This window comes from Camponotus vicinus, unplaced genomic scaffold (genome assembly GCF_025532165.1).
Source record: "Camponotus vicinus isolate PSW18456_S1 unplaced genomic scaffold, iyCamVici1.0 SCAF_5, whole genome shotgun sequence".
Taxonomy (NCBI): Eukaryota; Metazoa; Arthropoda; class Insecta; order Hymenoptera; family Formicidae; genus Camponotus; species Camponotus vicinus.
Genome location: NW_028141977.1, coordinates 2845758 through 2867207, shown reverse-complemented (window position 1 = coordinate 2867207; position 21450 = coordinate 2845758). Strand labels below are relative to the sequence as shown.

Below are 21450 nucleotides of genomic sequence, written 5' to 3'. Positions count from 1 at the left end.
GATTCATTTAATAAAAATAATTCACGCTTTGATGATAAATGTCTAAACAATGGAATATGCGGCTCTGAAAAAACTTTTATCTATTAAATCCCTCTCTCTCTCTCTTTCAGCGCAATGTTAGAGAATGTTTGTGACATTTTTTAAATAAACAATTTTTTTTCTTCAAAAAAAAATAAAATTTTTTCTTTGTTTATTGCACTGACATTATTGAAATATCAATTTCAAAAAGATTGATTTTAAACGAAAATTTAGTATCAAATTAATTATTTTAATATTTTGAATTGCGAATCAATTTTGTTGATTTACATGGTTTCGCAATTGTTCTATATTTTCTTACATAAATATAATCTTATTTGGACTTGAACTAAAATAACGTTATTCAACTGTGTGATTCTCAAGATATGAAACTTCACTCTGACTGTCAACATGTTTTTGAATTAAAAAAATGACTAAATAAATATCGATAAATCTTAATACACTGTTAATCTGGGGAATTTATTTTACTAGCACATATTCTTGTGTACTATTTGAAAAGATTTGCGATTCATTTTTAAATTATAATAATAATAAGTTTATCAGATTTATATATATAGTTTTCTGTAGTTATTAATTATAGTAAATGAATATTTATCGCATTTTATTTTGTTTACGATTAATAACATATTTAGGATAAAGCAAATATCATTTATTTCGTGATCTATGAACCGAGAATTAAAGAAATGCTAAGCAGAGCAAGCTGAAGAAAATTGAGTTTAATCAAACGATTCATCATATCAAGGATAATGTTCATTATTATATTGCTATTATCTATTCTTACTTAATTGCTGTATAATTATTATATGCATCATAGGAGAAGCGGGCGACTCATTAATCTGATGTCAGAACCACTGAGTTCCCTGATCTCTGGCAACATATTGGAATTCATTAAGATTAAGATAAAGAGAGAGAGAGAGAGAGAGAGAGAGAGAGAGAGAGAGAGAGAGAGGATAAAATAGAGAAAATATTGAAAATACATTATTAACCATGAATTAAACGTCGCACAGTGTACATCCATATAAACTATCAACAACTCACGAATATATATATATATACAGGGTGAGCCATTTTAATTAACGCACGCAATTATTTCGGAAACGAAACATTTTAGAGAAAAATGTTTCAGACAAAAGTTTTATGGTTTCGAGGGGGCCATAAGATGGTATCATTGGTTTGATCTTGAAGAGTTATTTAAAGGTCACATGAAGGTCACCTTCAATTTCTTAAATGGAACCTACTATTTGTCATTGCATATTCTTGTAGCTTATCTCGAGAGCTTTCCAAAACACTATAATTAAGTACCTTTTCGTTAAGTACTTTTTGAGTTATGAGGCTTGAAATAATTTCTTAATTTTACATAAACCGTAAAATATCTTGTAAAATATTCATTTTTCGATTATCTTATCTTAATACTTTTATGTACAAAATAATGAGAGGAATCAATTGGTGTAAAGAAAACACATAGTTGTTTTTAAGAAAAGATATGGAATTGTTAATTGCAAATTATATTTTTTCTTCAAAACAACTATGTGTTTTCTTTACACCAGTTGATTCCTCTCATTATTTTGTACGTAAAAGTATTAAGGTAAGATTATCGAAAAATGAATATTTTACAAGATATTTTACGGTTTATGTAAAATTAAGAAATTATTTCAAGCCTCATAACTCAAAAAGTACTTAACGAAAAGGTACTTAATTATAGTGTTTTGGAAAGCTCTCGAGATAAGCTACAAGAATATGCAATGACAAATAGTGGGTTCCATTTAAGAAATTGAAGGTGACTTTCATGTGACCAAATAACTCTTCAAGGTCAAACCAATGATACCATCTTATGGCCCCCTCGAAACCATAAAACTTTTGTCTGAAACATTTTTCTTTAAAATGCTTTGTTTCCGAAATAATTGCGTGCGTTAATTAAAATGGCTCACCCTGTATATATATATATATATATATATATATATATATATATATATATATATATATTTATATTTATATATATATATATCAATCTAATAAAAAGTAGCGATTTTTATATGATATCAAATGAATTAAATTTGATAATTTCTATATTGTTATAAATTACAGAAAAAATTGTTCATAATTATATAATTTAGTTTTTATTCAGAAATATAGCTAATTGCTTATATAGTACTCGCAAATTAATTTGTATACGTGCGTATGTGTGTAAATAAATCGCGCATGCGGCAAGTGTATACAGGGTGGACCATTTAAGTAGATAATGCGAAATATCTCAAAAACGAAGCGTTGGAGAAAGAAATGTTTTAAATAAAAGTTAATTGACTTTAAGGGGGAAAGTAAATTGCATGACTTATGTTTTATTTGGAGGACGTTTTCAAGATCATTTGAAGGTCAATCTAAATTTTTTAAATGAAAACCTACATTTTTTATTTCGTATTCTTATTCCTCGTAAAAAAATGAACAACTTTTGTAGGAACCATTTTTTAATTTAGCACATACTGTAAGTTTCACAGATATTTAAAAATTGAAAATTGATGAAAAAAAGTTATACCTTACTGTACAGTACTATTTTATAATCATTTACTGTACATTTGTATTATCTGTCAAAACAAAAAAACATAATTCACATAATTCAATTAAATTGTAATTAATGTTCAAAGTGATGCCCTTCTACCTCAATGCACTTTCCAATTCTTTGTAGAAAAGATTGATGTGTACGTAAAAGTACGTCTCTTTTAATATTTGCACAAGCATTTTGTATGCACTCCTACATGTTTTCTGGAGACGTTATACATCGATATAAACTTTGTCTTTGAGATAACCTCATAAGAAAAAATCTGAAGATGTAAGGTCAGGAGATCGAGCTGGCCAATGTACTGGACCTTCGCGTCCTATCCAACGACCATTGTAATTGTAATTTAAAACATCTCTAGCAGTACGTAATTTTCACTTTTCAAATATCTGTGAAATTTACAGTATGTGCTAAATTGAAAAATGGTTCCTACAAAAGTTGTTTATTTTTTACGAGGAATAAGAGTACAAAATAAAAAATGTAGGTTTTTATTTAAAAAAATTAGATTGACCTTCAAATGATTTTGAAAACGTCCTCCAAATAAAACATAAGTCATGCAATTTACTTTCCCCCTTAAAGTCAATTAACTTTTATTTAAAACATTTCTTTCTTCAACGCTTCGTTTTTGAGATATTTCGCATTATCAACTTAAATGGTCCACCCTGTATATGTTACATTTTAAATATATATAAATATAAAAAGAAGTATATAACAGAAATATACATGTAGATAGTATAAGAAAATTGTGCCATGTATTTATTATGAATCAATGATTATACAAAGTTTACAAAAATCACGAGTCTCAAACAAGTGATATTAGTGATATTTAATATAACATATATGAATAACATATTAAATATAAAATAAATACATATTAAATATAAATACATATAAATACATATAAATACATATTAAATATAATAACGATTTATTATATATATATATATATATATATATATATATATATATATATATACATATGCTTTATATATATTAAAAATTTATAAAACATTTTGCAATTCTTTAATATATATATTTATATATTATATTATGTTATTATATATTATAGTATATTATATTATAATATTATATATATATAATATTATATATATGTAAATATTAAAGAATTGCAAAATGTTTTATAAATTTTTAATTTAAATGTCATTTAAATATTAATATGTATTACTAATCTTTATATGTATATTAAAAATTTGATTCAAGATAATAAAATTAATAGATGTTAAGAGAAAAGTTACAAATATAAAGTTACAAATATAGAAAAAAATAAATAATTAATTAAAATACAATATAAAATAAATAATACATTTTTTAGTGCATAATAATATAATAATGCAAAAAGCAAATACATACTTTCTTATTTAATATATTTATAATTATTAATATATAATATAATTTAATTTAATTTATTCATATATTATAATTATAAACTTAATCAACTCTCTTTGCATTACTTTGCATTACATGCTTATAAAGAAATGTAACATCGGTGAATTGTAAGCCATAAATTATATATATCTTAATATACACGTAAAAGCACACAAATGCATCGAATATTTTTAATGCAGCTAAGCATAAATAATAAATGAATAAATATAAATCTAAAAAACTATTTGTAAGATAGATAGATATGTATCAACGTTATAATTGTTACATTTATTAATCGGTTACTACAAAACTCTGAAAGTAATTAATTTGACTTTCGATTTCAAAGAAGCGTATTTGTAATTTGCTCTGAATAATCAAAATATGTTCCTTCATATTGTTGAACTTTTCTCTAATTTTATACAATTCGTTCATCTAAAACAGATTATATCGATATTAACAATTAGTAAATAGCAAATAATCAATTATCAAGAAATATTATTTCTCGTATTATAATTTGATACGATTTAATTTTAAATTTTTAGTATAATTAAAAGAAAACACTATTTTATCACACACACACGCACACATACATATAAAAGAAATATATCGATAAGCAAAAATTATATCATCATATTTATCGAAAACATATGCATATGCGATCATTTGCGAAATTTTAGTAATTCTCTTTACACTTTTATCAGGACGTTTCTTTGAATAAATTCAAAAGTGTAAACAAGATGAGATTCTTTATTGAGAAAGACAGTTACCTATAATTATATAATAAAATAATAATATAATCGAAGTTGCTACTTTTATTACTGCTATATGTATATGTATATGTGTACATACACATATGTACATATATTGTATATACAATATATATATATATATATATATATATATATATATATATATACATATATATATATATACAAGATGTTTTCGGACATTTACGACAAACTTAAAAAGGGGTGATAAATGTCGATAAATGGAACAATTTTTGTTAAGACAACCCGTGTCTGGCCGTGATACCTCCTTAAGGAGCCAGGCTGCGATGAATGCTGTTTGATTTCTATATGATTAGATTAAAATTTAAAAAATCATACGTTTTTCAAATTTTATTTTATTTTATTACAATAAATGTTCAAAATGGCGATCTGCAACCTCAATACAATCATTGCATCTACGGTTCATTGACTGACATACCCTCTGAAAAATTCTAAGATATTATTGCAAATTGTATCGCATGCGTTTATAATCCTGTCAATGAGTTCATTTCGGGTATTAGGGGTTAGGGACATTGTATCAGGGGCAAGAAATACGTAACCGTAAATGTTCATCAGCCTGGCGTCTTGAGGAGACATCGCCGGTTTGCTTAACAAAAATTGTTCCATTTATCGAAATCTATCACCCCTTTAAGTATATCGCAAATAATCGGAAACATCCTGTATATATGTGTGTGTGTGTGTGTGTGTGTGTGTGTGTGTGTGTGTGTGTGTGTGTGTGTGTGTGTGTGTGTGTGTGACATACATATAAAATTGGGGTAATAACAACTTATTTACTTATTTAGAGTATTAATAATCTTAAATATAATTGGCATAAAAAATAATTATATATTATGATAATTACGACTATTTTTTTCTCTCAGAGTCAAAATTTTAGATGCTTTGAAAAAACCGGTTTATAAGTTTGTAAACATTTGAAATCAATTATATAATGTCGACTTCTATACAAGTATCGCATCTTCATACAAAATTTGTATCACAGCAATCAAATAAAGTGACATGAATTTTAAGAAATCAGTAAAGTTTTAATTGTGAAAAATAAATTTAAATTTTTTGAATTAATAAGGCAGCCAGATGCGGATAAGAGTGCCTCAGTTTCAGAGAAAATTAATTTTTCCTCCAAATTAAGTCGTAGAGAATACATTTTTTTCTCGACGCCATATCAAATAACTAAATAAATTTTCAAGATTTTTAAAATAAATCATCCCTGATCCCTCTTTAGGCGAAAAAAATATCGAAGCGAAGTCGTTGAATCCAGAATAAAATCATTGTTCAATTATACTATATGTTTTGTTATATTATGTGCATAGTGTTTATTACTATACCTTTACTTAATAATTCTTTTGTCTGCAGGGAATGTTTATAATTAATATTTTGTAAATAATCTGACAAATAAAAATACACAGAAATTAGTGATTTTAAAAGTAAAGTTAGAAATATGCATGAGTTACAGTTACCACAAAAAAAAATTCATTGTACTATAATAATTGTTATATCTATTAGGCTAGTGCATTAATTCGTGTTAACTTATCCATCGTCATTAAATTTTTAGTTTAATATATGTACAAATGGCTCGTATAATATTAAAATATGCTAATCGTATTACGTGATAACCCTCACGATCATATAGAAAAATATTTAAGTTTATTCAACTAAGAGTTATTTAAACATTTAAAAGCTTATAAATTCTATCTTTAAAACTTATATATCGGTTTTTATTGAGATCACTAAAATTTCTAAATAAAAAAGTTGTCTTTCTCTTTTGCTTTTGCTTGCTCGCTCTCATTTTCTCATCCACTAAAAATTACAATATTCGAAAAAGACTTTATTTTCGGAAATTAGTAATAAAAATATGCTTATTTTATAAGAAGAATAATGTGACATTAATTTTTGCTTATCTCTGAGGTACTCTGAGACTGCACTACTAATATATTCTATATGAAAAATATAATAAAATCAATGATTAATAATTAAAAGTGAATATATAATTATATTATATATATATATATATATATATATATATATATATATATATATATATAATATTGATATAATAATATATATAAAATATGTATTTACTTTCATATTTCTTCCTGTCAAATGAAAAAAAATTTTTTTATATTCATTTAATTCAACTTCCATTGCATTAGTAAGTTTATCTGTCAGGAAGTCGTTTATCTAAAATAGATTAATTTGATATTCAACAACAATAAATGAATTTATGTCGCATTATAATTATTTATTTTACATATATGTATACAAACGCATGCAATTTTTACCTTTTTGAGTTGTTCCTTGAAAGACACATGATTAATAATAACAGTAAATGCTACATACTCGCTAATTTGTCTAGAACAGTAAAACAATAAATTTATTAATACACGCATAAACTGTTCAATGATAGGTATATATTTATGGAGAAAACTGTATTACTTGGGTTTTATATTCTCAAGATTTTGTAATGTAAAGTCGAGTACTACAGGATTCCTCGCATGCTTCGCGATAGTAAGAAGAAAATAATTAATATAATCTTGATCGGAAAAATCTTTTAAAAACATAATCGATGTTGTACTATCATTTTTTATTAGATTTAAATAGTCTTTGATAAATTCTGAATTCTCAGGGCAAGCCAGAAATTTCAAAAATTTAGTTTTAAATTTTTCTTTTCCCAGATAATATACTCCCCACCAAGGAGAATCTTCATTGCTAAGAGAATGGAACAATACTTTTAAACCTTGACAGTATGTCCATTCTTTCCACCATGGCAAGAGTCTACGAGATTCAACAAAAAATAAATTGTGTTATAAAAGTTTTGCACATATTAATCTTCTATTTTAATCAAATAATTTATTAAACATTGAATATACAGTATCGGTCAAAATTATATCACCTTTTTTTGAGGATAACTTAATTCAAAGTGTACATATTTAATTAATTTTTCTTAAGTTGCTGTGTGTATTATTTAATAATAAGCCTATTGTTAAGCAATCTATATACCCTATTAAAACATGTGTGACTAGACAGAAATATATACACGAATTAAGTTATTCACTTTGAGTTGTTATTGTCAAAAAACATAAAGGTGATATATTTTTGCCTGGTACTGTATATATCTACAAAACAAATTAAAGTAACCGAATATACAAGAAAAATTACTTGTTTTTCTTGGAATCTGCGAGATGTTGTTCTAAATTATGACCGGCTCTTGCTATGCACGTGCGATCATCAAGAGAACATGCCCATTTTGCAGCCTCCAGTCTTAAACTAGACTGGTTCGAAGGAACTTCGTTGTATCCAAATTCTTCAAGCTTTTTGTGTAATAAGCGTCGTATTTTAGTCTAAACATGTATGTATATAATAAATATATATACATGTATATATATATTTACATATAAATATAAATATATAAATATATATATATATATATATATATATATATATATACATACATATATATGTATATATATTTTTATTTTACATATAAATTTGAAAATTTTCGATTCATGGCTTTCATATTTTGCTACGTAGAAAGATATCTTGTGCAACGATATTTTGCATAACATTATGTAATTTGTATTCTCTATCTCCGTAAATATCTCAATTTTTTTCTAACAATATCTATTATATGTATAACCACATTTATACATATTTACACACAGATTTGCATTCTTCTTACGTGCATATACACACATGCTCTCTAAAAGTGAATCAGTGTATTATCACTGATTTACAGTGATGTACTTATAACTGCTTTTCAGTGTTAAACTGTAAATAGTCACTGATTACAAGCAGTTATAAGTGCAGCATTCTAAATCAGTGATAATACACTGATTCACTTTTAGAGAGTGCTTCATACACACATATCCATATCACATATAAACATACAAAAGTGCCTACATATATATGTCATACATGTAGATACTATGTAACGTAATTTAATAACTTTTTAACTGCTTGTGTATTGTACATAGATTAATATATTTTTACTAATTTTCTATATCAAAATTAATCATATTTAAACTGTGATTAATACATTGGGCTGTTCTTCCAAAAACGATCATGCTCCGATTTGTGTCAAATTTTGTAAATAGATTCTTTTGAGGTACAAAAGAAGTATACGAGAAGGATTTTTGGCGACTCGAAAATTAGGGCACTTCTTAAGTCCTTTTTCGTAAAAGTGAATATTACCTTTAGACAGCTTGTTCGAAATGACTTTGCTATATATTGTCACGGTCATATTCTTGATTATTTTGGTTACTACATATATATTGTATTATATTGTTTACATTACGCGAAGCGAGGTCTACACCACATCACCTTCGACCCCCCCTCCCGCAACCACACCGCTGGTAGACAAGATGGACTTCGCTTTACAACTTACAGCATATATACATTGTGATTGAACTCTTCGCAATGCGGCCCCTACCGGCAGAGTGGTTGCGGAAGGGGGGGTCGAAGGCCCCCCCTTGCACCCCTCGCGCGCGCGCGCGCGTGTGTGTGTAAACATACATTTGTAAAATAATTAAAAATTTTTTTGTATATAACTTTTTAATAAACAATGATCGACGGCCAAAACTTTTGGAATGTTACCCAGGAGGATGACCTTGACAACATAAGTCAAGGTCAAAGTCATACGAGCAGGGTCCCCTTTTACCTTCCACGCGAAGCGAGATCCATATCACCGCTGAGTCAGCGCGAAACGAGGTCTATTATTGTACAGTTTCATATAGGTTATTATTAAGTAATTATAATTAAGATTATTATTAAGTAAGGTTTTACATAGGTTTGCACCACCAATTAAAACTTATTGAAGGTTATTCAGGGTCATGATCTTGATCACATATATCAAGGCCAAGGTCATTGGTGAGGTTGCCGTCTTTCTAGATATTTACCGTTTCGAACAAGCTGTCCAAAGGTAATATTCACTTTTACGAAAAAGGGCTTAAAAAGTGCCTTAATTATCGAGTCGCCAAAAATCCTTTTCGTATACTTCTTTTGTACCTAAAAGGAACCTATTTACAAAATTTGACTCAAATCGGAGCATGAACGTTTTCGGAAGAATCGCCATATATTGTGCTGTTATTAAAAATGATAATATATATAATAAGAAATATGTTTAAAGAGTTTTAATATATTTAACATCATTGTTGACGTTACTATTTGTAATATTTACCTTGATATTAAAAAATCTTGCTTCCCGAAATAGAAAGACATTAGACAGATATTCCAAGGCTTTGAATGTAGGATGCCATGGTATGTAGTCTGTTTCTCGTTTTAGATATTTCGTAATATTCCAGAATACAGTGGAATTAAGTTGGTATGTTATCATTAAGTGAAAAGCGTCATCGATAATTTGTGCACGATTAAGAACATGTATTTTCGTGTAATTTTCAGAATCTAGATAACTCACAATTCTTCGCCAGTTCTCAATATCGTAATTGACTCGATAATATCCTACCGAAAACAAATAAATTATATCGACCATAATTTTTTCAAACGGATTTATCAATATAAGTATCTGTTTATATTTTTATATTTTACAGACACATACACATACACACACATTAACACAGATAAAAATATATTAAAAATTATAAATAAATAAAAAATCAGATTGCAAAATATTATATATATGAAATTTTTTTGCACTAAAATTGAGTAAGTATAATAATTATACAAAAAATTTTATATAAATATCACTTTTTTAATTACGCAAATAATGATCAAATTGCATTATATAATAGAATCTTATATGGTATTATCTATATATACATGAAAATATAATTTAGAACTATAATAAAAAAAGCCTTTTTATAATCATTCATTATATTTTGTCTTATGGTGAGTTATAAACATAGTTTACCCAGTAAACATTATTGAGAGGAAGAAGTCTTTAAGAGGACTTTTCGAAGACTTCATTAATTTTTTTTGAAAATGACATCAATAAGTCATCTTTTTGTAAGATGTCTTTCAAAAAAGCTCTTTATGATATCTACTTATGGATGTCTTTAGAGTTCGCTTACTAGAAACTCTAAAGACATCCATAAGTATACATAATAAAGAGTTTTTTAGAACATAATTTAGGTTATTATATATTAATTTGGCGGATTATCTTGAAAGAAAAATAAAGAGGAAAATACAAAAAATAAAAATAGAAAAGAAGTAAAAATAAAAGGAAGGAAAGAAGAGCACATTAGGATAAGCATAAAATAATTTATTAAAAGTTGTTTTATACATTATAAAAATATATTATATATTATAAACGAATATCCGATCTCCCGCATGCTGTAGCATATGAGTTAAGGTTACTTCTTGTTTATAATTTTTATAATATACAGGGTGTCCCATTTAACTTGAGACATCGAAATATCTCGTAAAGTCTAAAAGATACGAAAAAATGTTTCAAACAAAAGTTATAGGATTTCGAGAGTGACATCTGATGGTGACTTTGAATTTGACCTAGGTCGAATATAGTGGTCATTTGAAGGTCAACTTAATTTTTTTAAATGGAACTGCCTATTTTTTATTACATATTCTTGTAGCTTATCTCAAGAACTTTCCAAAACACTATAATTAAGTCAGTTTTCATTAAGTAGTTTCCGAGTTATGAGGCTTGAAATCATTTCTTAATTTTACATAAACCGTAAAATATCTTGTAAAATATTCATTTTTCGATTATTTTATCTTAATACTTTTATGTACAAAATAATGAGAAGAATCAATTGGTGTAAAGAAAACACATAGTTATTTTTAAGAAAAAATATGTAATTGTTAATTGCAAATTACATATTTTTTCTTCGAAACAACTATGTGTTTTCTTTAGGCTTATTGATTCCTCTCATTATTTTGTACATAAAAGTATTAAGGTAAGATAATCGAAAAATGAATATTTTACAAGATATTTTACAGTTTATGTAAAATTAAGAAATGACTTCAAGCCTCATAACTCGGAAAGTACTTAATGGAAACTAATTTAATTATAGTGTTTTGGAAAGCTCTTGAGATGAGTTACAAGAATATGTAATAAAATATAGGAAGTTCCATTTAAAAAAATTAAGTTGAACTTTAAATGACCACTAAATTCGACATCTAGGTCAAAATCAAAGTCATCATCAGATGTCCTCCTCGAAATTCTACAACTTTTGTTTGAAACATTTTTTCGTATCTTTTAGACTTTACGAGATATTTCGATGTCTCAAGTTAAATGGGACACGCTGTATAAAACAACTTTTAATAAATTATTTTATACTAATCTTAGTGTGCACTTTTCTCCTTTCTTTTCTATTTTTGCTTCTTTTTTATTTTTATTTTATTTTCGATTTATAAGAAATCAGATTATAATATTCTTTTAGATGTCATTTATGTGATGTCTTTTCTTCCTCTAAAATCAACGCATTAGAGAACTTATTGACATCATTATGTTATCTTCCAGATAGCATTGTCGGATGTTTATTTCTTAAACCTGAATACTTTAAGAACTCTTTTTGGTAACTTATTGCTCACTAGGTAAAATCATGTAGTTTGATATCATATATAATTTAGTAAAATATATTCGTAACCATTGAAAAATTACACAATACGCACATGTGCACACAGACAATGCTATTTAATTTAATAATACAAAATATAATTTATTATAATAATAAAATGCATGTATGATTAAAATAACAAAATTTATCTGCAAAAATTAACATGTTAGATAAGTCGATTAAATTATCAAATAATAAATTTATTAATCAAATAAAATAAATTCTTATTCTTACATATATGAATATATATGAATGTACATATATTAATTATTTCTAATTTTAAAGAATTTGGTAAATGTTTACTTTATGTTACCCAGCTCGAAAAATTTTTATTTTCACATATGCAGGATACATTCCAAAGTAATACACCGTTTGAATTTTGCGGCGGTCTCTCTTCGTTCCTAAGATATGCGATTTTGAAATTTTATACTTACTTGTATCATCTTTTCATTACATTCTAAATATGTTTATATTTTTCTGTTTACATTTACCGAGGTCATCTTTCTGAATAACTTTTAAAAAGTTTTAGCCGTTTGTTATTTATTAAATAGTTATTAAAAAAAAATTTCATGAATAGAATATAATTTCATCACTTCATGTATGTTTAAGGGGATGCCGGAGTCCTGTTTTACCGATAAAATGTCATATTTCATTTTTGTCCGTAATCATTTTATTAATTGTACAGAATAATAAATGCTCCTCCACGATTAAAGTACATACAGAAACAAAGCGGAAACCTCCTGGTTTTATATTAAAAATTAAGAAAAAATTAAAAAATTACAGTTTTTTATCGGCTTCTGGGGTCAAATCGTAACAATATTTGCTTTGTATGTACAAAATAAAATAGGTTCCCGCAAGAGATTGTATGAAGGAATATAAACTAACTTTTAGAAATGAATTCAGAAGCCTAATGGTAAATTCGGTAAATAAACCGAAATCTTTTTCATTAGGCTTGTAAACTCATTTCTAAAAGTTCGTTTATATTCCTTCATACAATCTCTAGCGGGAACCTATCTTATTTTATGCATACAAACTGCAAAACTTTTATATTAAGCAAATATTGTTATGACCTTTTTATTTTCAATTTTTTTTAATTTTTAATATAAAATCAGGAGGTACTTGCTTTGTTTCTGTATGTACTTTAATCGTGGAGGAGCATTTATTATTTTGTGCAACTAATAAAAAGATTTCGGACAAAAATGAAATATAACATTTTATCGGTAAAACAGGACTCCGGCATCCCCTTAAGAAGAAATATAGGTAATTATGCATAAAAAGGGCTCAAAAATTTAAATTTATATAGAATTTAATACAATTTAATACAATTAAAAAATATCACAAATGTATGTGTACACACACACACACACACACACACATGCGGGGATTGCAAGGGAGGCCTTCGGCCCCCCCTTCCGCAACCACCCCTCCGGTAGGGGACGCATTGCGAAAAGTTCAATCACAATGGATATATGCTGTAAGTTGTAAAGCGAGGTTCACCTTGCCTACCAGCGGGGTGGTTGCGGGAGGGGAGGCCGATGGCCCCCCTTGCACCCCCTGCGCGCGGGCGCGCGCGTGTGTGTGTGTATGTGTACACATACATTTGTGATATTTTTTAATTGTATTAAATTCTATATAAATTTAAATTGTTTACCTTTTTTTTATTAGAATATTTATATTAGAATATTAATTAGAGATAGCAAACATAAACAAAACAATATAAACATATAAGTAAAATATAATATGAAACCGTGATAAACAAATGTAAACCAAAAATGTAAATATATAAATAGGATATAACGAAAAGATGACATAAAAGTATGAAACTTCAAAAGTGCATATCTCAGAAACGAAGAGACCGCCGCAAAATTCAAACGGTGTATTACTTAGGAATGTATCCTCTACAACATATGTAAAAATAAAAATTTTTCGAGCTGTGTAACCTAAAGTAAACATTTACCAAGAATTTTATTATTATTGTGCATTTTAAAAAAAAGCTATTTAGCAAAATGAAAAGAAAGTTTTAGTTAAATATTTAATAATATAACCATGCCCAATAATGTATCAAAATAAAAAACACAATTTTATTGAATATTTCAAATGCATTGTAGACATATTATGAAATTGTAAAATTACATTACAATTAAATTTAACACGGAAGATATTAAATTTACTAGACATTTGTAAAAATTAATAACTTTGTTAATCAATATTGCGTAAGAAGCTGTATTTATTTTAATTACACAGGTCTGCGAGATTCAGTTACAAAAAGCAGAGTAGGTGAATCTGATAGATTTTGTGACGCTGAAAACGAATCTGGCCACAGAATTTCCTCAGCATGTTAGGTTTTTGAATAATTTGTGGTTGAATAATCCAAAAATCGCTATTTTGGCCAATTTCGTAAACTTATTGTGAGGAAACCAAATTTTTTGAAATATTTCTTTCAATGGCATCGTATAATACTCACTTTCATCTTTCAAATCCACTTTCGATTACCGCCGCACGATTTTTGGGCCATTCAACTACAAATTACTCAAAAACGTGACGTGCTGGTGAAATTCTGCTGCCAGATTTGTTTTCAGCGTCACAAAATCTATCAGATTCATCTACTCTGCTTTTTGTAACTGACAGAAGCTCAAATTTCGCAGGCCTGTGTTATCATTAAAAATATTGCAAAATATTTATTATTTTACAGTAAATTATTTTGAATATGTGACGAGTGAAAGATCTTTTAATAAATAATATAGAAGCTTACATAATCAATAAAATAATATAAAATTTCCAATATGTACGATAAATAGTGTAAAGTGTAATAAATTTGTTGTATATTTACCAGTTTGTTGTATGTTGAATAATATCCAACCTTTCTCTTGAAAATAAAATTTCGTTTCAAAATACCGATACAAGAATATATTACTTGTATAAGTAAAATTGTGATATGTCTGTGTAGTATATGTTACAGGTACGAGTAAGTAGTCATTCAGCGATGTATGTGCATCAAAATTTACTATCCGCATTTTTATCGATAATATAGGATCATCATAATCTCGTATTACTTCCACTATAGGACAATATTTGTAATTTATCCAATAATTCATTAGCTGTTTCATAGTAAATGAAATAATTTCAAACAAATCATTTGCTGTTTCACAGTTCATATTTGTTTTAGAGAGCATAAGGTTCTTCACAACTTCATGAAAATAATCTGGAGACGGATCGCTAAATTCAAAGTTAGTGGAAAATTTAATGATATAAAATACAAACGAAAAGTATTATAAGGATTGTTAAAACAGAACGAACGAAATTTACTATATATATATATATATATATATATATATATATATGGTATATGTATATATAGGGGAGACCAGGGACAAAAGTAACATTTTTTGTATTATAGGTCACTAATTAATTAATTATATTATAAAAATAATAGAGCATAATGTATAGTTTTAATAAATATTTGAGATGTTTTAATTTATTTAAATTATAATTTAATTAGGAATATATGGCAAAACTTAACAATTTTGAAAAAACATGTGTAAATGGCAGAACTAAATTATTTTTAAAAGTATGTGCGTAAATGGAAAGAATATCTTGAATATTTAATAACATTGGTAAAAAGGTAAAAAGGATTGTATATCGTTAGATAATAAAGTATGAAAGAGACAATGTACGTTTAAATAAAAATAACCGTAAGATTTGGAGCTTCTATGAAATCTATGATCCATAATCAATCATTCATCTTGTTTAGTGTTCTATAGTAATTATAGTTGTAAATTATAGTTGGAAATTATAGTTGTACAGAATATTACTTACTTTCCCTGTACATATATACGGATACTTTCCCAAAATATCTCTTCAGTAATCATGTTTTGTAACATACGCAATACACTGGATGCTACAATCACATAATTTATAACAGAATATAAATAAGATAATAGTTAACAATTATATTTATACATATAATTAAATATATTCAGAAAGATTATCATATAAATATAAATATATATATTCAGGGTGTCTGCAATCTCTTAGGAAAAAAAAACATAAGTAGATCTCGTTAAATCGAACTAGAAAATCATATACTATTTTAAAATGCAGCACGTAAAATTCGAGATAATAATTAAAAAAGATCGGCCAATGCGCGTGGCTAGAAGCGCGTGCCATCATGTTTCGGAGAATCGTCTACTTGCCCACTGACCTCTTCGCCGCGCGCCAACACACTCATCGCTCCTCCCCTCCCCAATCACCGCTTTGCCGCGCGCCGCCATTATGTTACAGTGAGACCGCCTTCGCCGTCGCGCACTTCTAGCCACGCTCTTTTTTAATTAATTTTTTGTTAATTATTGCATATACCGTAAAACAGTAAAGGACCTTCCTTTTTAATTTATACCAATCTACCTCCACACTTCGGGACTGTAAAAAGAATCAGACACCCTGTATAATGCCCTGTATAAAATTAAATTTTTTGTCAGTTATTTTGCGTATCTTTTTAAGTATTTATATTAAAAAATTTATGCATAATCAATTCTTAAATATATTTTCATACCTCTAATGTAACGGGGACTTTCAAAAGAACTTAGCGATGTATTATAAAGTGATGTATTATATTTTGTATCGAAATGAAGTGATTCGTGTTGAATTTGCACCACAAACAAATTTATCATCTGGGTATCTGGGATTGCCTACAGAAAATAATTTTAATGTATTTAATTAGTTAATATAAGATTTCGTACACAGTTATGCACTAGAATTGCTATTTTCTACGCTTATCTAATAAAATTGTTCCTCATCTTATACTCTCTCACCCTCTCTCTCTCTCTCTCTCTCTCTCTCTTTCTCTCTCTCTCTCTCTCTCTCTCTCTCTCTCTCTCTCCCTCTCTCTCTCTCTCTCTCGTCTCTCCCCTTCCCTCCCCTCCTCCTTTCTCTATCCTTCTCTCTCAATCCCTCTTTTCCCTCTTCTCTCTCTCTCCCTCTCTCAGTCTCTTTTAAAATATAGAATAAATAATTAAAAAATAATATTAATAATAACAAAACTATATACACAATATAACATTTAAGTTGAAAATTTTTAAAAATAAAGCATTATTCATAATATATTATATAACGGAATTATCTTATTACACAATTTCTATATTTATATATATATATATATATATATATATATATATATGTAACTTTATAATAATTTCATATACAATATACGTACAATCTGAACATGATTTATATAGAATATAATTTCCCTTTTATTTTATATGATAATTTGAAAATGTAATAATTGTAATTGACTTTTACAAATAGAAAAGATATAAAAATATTTTATATTGTGTGTGTATGTTGCAGATTTATTTGAAAAATTAGCATTTAAAAAAACTATATTCTTTGTAAATATAAAATCTTTATAATATTCTGAAAAAATTTGTAATATTCTAAAAAATTTATGCGTTCTGATAAAACTAAAATTATAAAGAGTTTTTGTAATATAGGATAGGAATAAAGATGTATGTACCACATTGTATATTATATTGCATATATTGTATATATATATATATATATATTTTCTTTAATTATTATATTATCTGCGAGTTAAATGGTGTGAGTGAAATGGTGGTGAGCGAGCAGGTTTTGTCCTGAAGAATGTTTAAAATAACCTGATTGATGGTATAATATTCCAAAAATGTGACAATAGCCTTGTTTAACCAAGAGGATGACGACCAAAACGGATTTTCATAATAAAAACATTCCTGTACTACTTTATCTGCTACGAAGAGGGTTATTTGGACACTCTTCGCAATAGGATCTAAATTCTCATGAAAGATAATATCTGTATCTCTAAAAATAAAAAATGCTTTATAGAATGCTTATATATGTTGAAAGTAGTGTTTGCAAATTTATAACTAAATAATTCTGAATGAATTAACATGTTAGATATATATTAATGTTTTATTTATCATATTTGCGCGTAGGAATATTCACTATGAAACTATACGATACTTGCTTCCAATATGTATAAAAAAAAATTATTAAATTTGGTCTATAAAGAATATGGAAACCTTAATATAACGTCTTATTTAATTTATATTTTTTTTACAATTTATAATATATGATAATTAATATGATATATTATTATTATTTTTCATATAAGTATACAATAAAGATAAGTAAACCTTTAGATATGTTTCTTTCGTTCTCTTATATATTATAATTTTATATATTTTTTAAAATGTATTTAAATAATTAAATAATATTCTAAATATTCTAAAAATAATATTCTAATAATGAACAAAGAATATGTAGATAATATTTTAAATAGAATTATTATCATTTTTTTAATTTTAAAAAATATATTAATTTTTTTATATTTTATTCTTTTTATTATATAGTTACCTATAAACGACGAGATTCTCATTTATAATATCTTCGTCTTGAAAATCCATAATTACAACATGATTTATTGCCCAAGTTTTATTCAGGCGTTTCAATTTATTAAACAAATACGGCGTGATATTTTTAGCAACTTCATGTACAAGTTCGCAGTACGTTCTACACCCCGTATTAACCTTGACACTTTCATTTATATCAGACTGGAAGAATATATTATTCAGAAATAGAAGATATTTAGGCATATTAAGCGTAGTTTCAAAATGTATGATCATCATGTTTTTATCACTTATTTCCACTTTTTGTATCGGCCTATTTGATAAAACTGCATGGCGCGATAATTTTCTGGCGATAGATATCTTAAAAGGGACTGTTGAAGTTTCGAGAAAATGTGGAAACAGGTTTGAGGTTCCAATTGCATCAAAATACATCGCCAACCTATTATATATCGAAGTAAATTAAAGGCTAATAAATTTTTGCCAATTATATAGAAATAAAAATTGAAACAAACAGAAGGTACGAATTGTAAGGAAAAAGAAAATATATATATACAGTGAAAAAAAATAATGTTAAATCAATAACATCAGTGTAATTGGAATTTAGTTTATTATTTCAATAATATTATTAATTAAATGAATACGCCATGTATTGAATTAATAAAATAAATTCTAATTACACTGATGTTGATTCAATATTATTTTTTTCTCAGTATATATAATATTTGTTTATACAATACTTTTTACTTCTTTGCTACTTGTATAATATTATACAGTAAATAAGATATTTTTGTAATATTTTGACATAACGTGAGTACAAAATGTTTATTGTAGAAGATACGAAATGAACAATTAATATTTTAATATCAAAAATATAATGTGCTTATATTCCATAAAACTGAAAAAATTTCAATGTTAAAAGAATACTATAATAGGAACTTAATTTTAATTCATTTAATAATCCAACTATTCAACTATGCATAATTTTATGTACGTTAAAGAAATTATATATTTTAGTGATGATTTATTAGATGAAGTACAAATATATATTTTTAATTATTAACGAATATTATAACAAAAACAGTGTGTTGCTTTTAAATTTCGAATTATAGGTTTCTTAAAATATTAGTAATGAATTTCCTAAAGTATAATATTATGAAAATAAACAGTATAAGAAGAGAGACGAAAAGAGATAGAAGAAAGAGTTGAATGTTAACATTTCAAATTTGAAATAAACAATTTTTATAAGAACGTAAACACAAAAAAATTCTTGTTATTGTTCTTGTGATACATAACTCCTTCTTAATCATATTATTCAGAGCTTGAAAATATTTCGAAATACGGTTGGAATATTTGAGTTTGCCGAATTGTTAACGACGAGATTGTAGGGCATATTATTGAAAAAAATTATTTTACTTATTTTAATTAAATTAATTTTTTTGCAATTTATTGCAATAATTGTAATAATAATGGTAATAATAAATAGCAAAATTTACAAAACTCGTTACTAATATCTTAAAAACGTATAATTTTAAACGAAAATTTTTCAAATAGGTATCTATACAAATGTCTTTTTAGAAAATTTTTTGATCAGCAGAATGCAACATACCAAGATTTGACTAGATCTTTAACAAACGCGTTGAAATTGCTATATATTTAATATTTTAACAGTTACTTACCATTGTTCATTTCTGTCGTGAAAGATTCTTAAGTTTGTAATATTAGTTATGATATTGACAAATGTTAATTTCAAGGTGTAATTTCCTGATGGTAGCTCATCGTTAAAAAGATACTCAACAATCGTATTTTCATATATAGATTTATCTATTGATTTATAATCTGCTTCGTCAACTATCTTAGGTGGATCGTTCAACACTATTACCTCAGTTATATTTGTTACCTTCGAATACAAGTTAATGCGTCGCGTTGGTTTAGAAATCTCAATATTGATACTACATGTACCGAAAAAAGTATGATTTTCAATGTATGATGTAAGCATGATGTTATAATATTTTGGTACTATGTGTGATTGAGGGAAGAAGTCAATCATATCATCATCGATAAAAATTCCTACGGCGATGATTGCTAAACCGCTACTTAATATTAGTTTCAGGAACATGATATTATACTTTTTATCTTAGATATCTATAAAAATATTATTCTGTTAGAAAGAATAAACGGATAAATTAATCGTTGTCTTTATTATAGTTTAACGGAAAAAGAAATTAAAATAAATATATAGAAGTACTGAATTTTTAATGACTTACTCTCTATATGAAGATATATCACAAATTATATAAATGTATGTTCCCTTATAATAATATTAACTTCAATAAATCGGTGTTTTATCCACTCTGTGTAACGTGGAGAAGTAATGTAGGGACACAGTTATGAGCTCTTACTGTTTCGAGAAACCTCCTAGGACTAACAACACTTGATACACGACCTTATAATAAATACGTATGTCATATAAACACACAATTTCTGAGATCGTTAATAGACACCTTAATCGTTATACATATAAAATCACACATATATATTCACATATATATATACAAAATTTGAAATATAAAATTTAAGAAATTTTTATTTCGGGCGAGCAAATCAAAGTTAATTTCTTTTTTTAAATAAGATTTTAAGAATTGTTTCTTTGCCAATTGTGTGTGTTCCTGTGTGCATATAGATACATTTCTGTAATACATATCCCAGGTAGCACACATAGTCTTATTGACGTCAATTTAAGGTCATATTTCGTCCAATACGTCATGTCTTTTATATAACGTTTA

At 26.5% G+C, this 21450-nt stretch overlaps 1 protein-coding gene across 1 annotated transcript; it reads right to left on the bottom strand.

Annotated features, from left to right (window-relative positions):
- Positions 1-830: 830 nt before the first annotated feature.
- LOC145971917 (aminopeptidase N-like) lies at positions 831-21066 on the bottom strand. The gene is made up of 13 exons (XM_083100013.1): positions 20932-21066; positions 20344-20809; positions 18675-19106; positions 17939-18119; positions 16837-16972; positions 16104-16185; positions 15118-15503; positions 9932-10212; positions 7915-8096; positions 7192-7530; positions 7038-7107; positions 6838-6936; positions 831-903 (listed from the first exon to the last, which is right to left on the bottom strand). Exons 2-13 carry the CDS (start codon positions 20781-20783, stop codon positions 868-870), a joined length of 2664 nt encoding a protein of 887 aa, XP_082956139.1. The 5' UTR covers positions 20784-20809; positions 20932-21066; the 3' UTR covers positions 831-867.
- Between the last annotated feature and the right edge of the window lie 384 nt (positions 21067-21450).

Coding starts and splice junctions, on each gene's coding strand:
- LOC145971917 (XM_083100013.1), bottom strand. CDS start 20,783: ATGTTCCTGAAACTAATATTAAGTAGCGGTTTAGCAATCATCGCCGTA. Junction 16,186..16,836: donor AAGTCCCCGTTACATTAGAG/GTATGAAAATAT, acceptor ATGTGATTGTAG/CATCCAGTGTATTGCGTATG. Junction 15,504..16,103: donor CGTATATATGTACAGGGAAA/GTAAGTAATATT, acceptor CTTTGAATTTAG/CGATCCGTCTCCAGATTATT.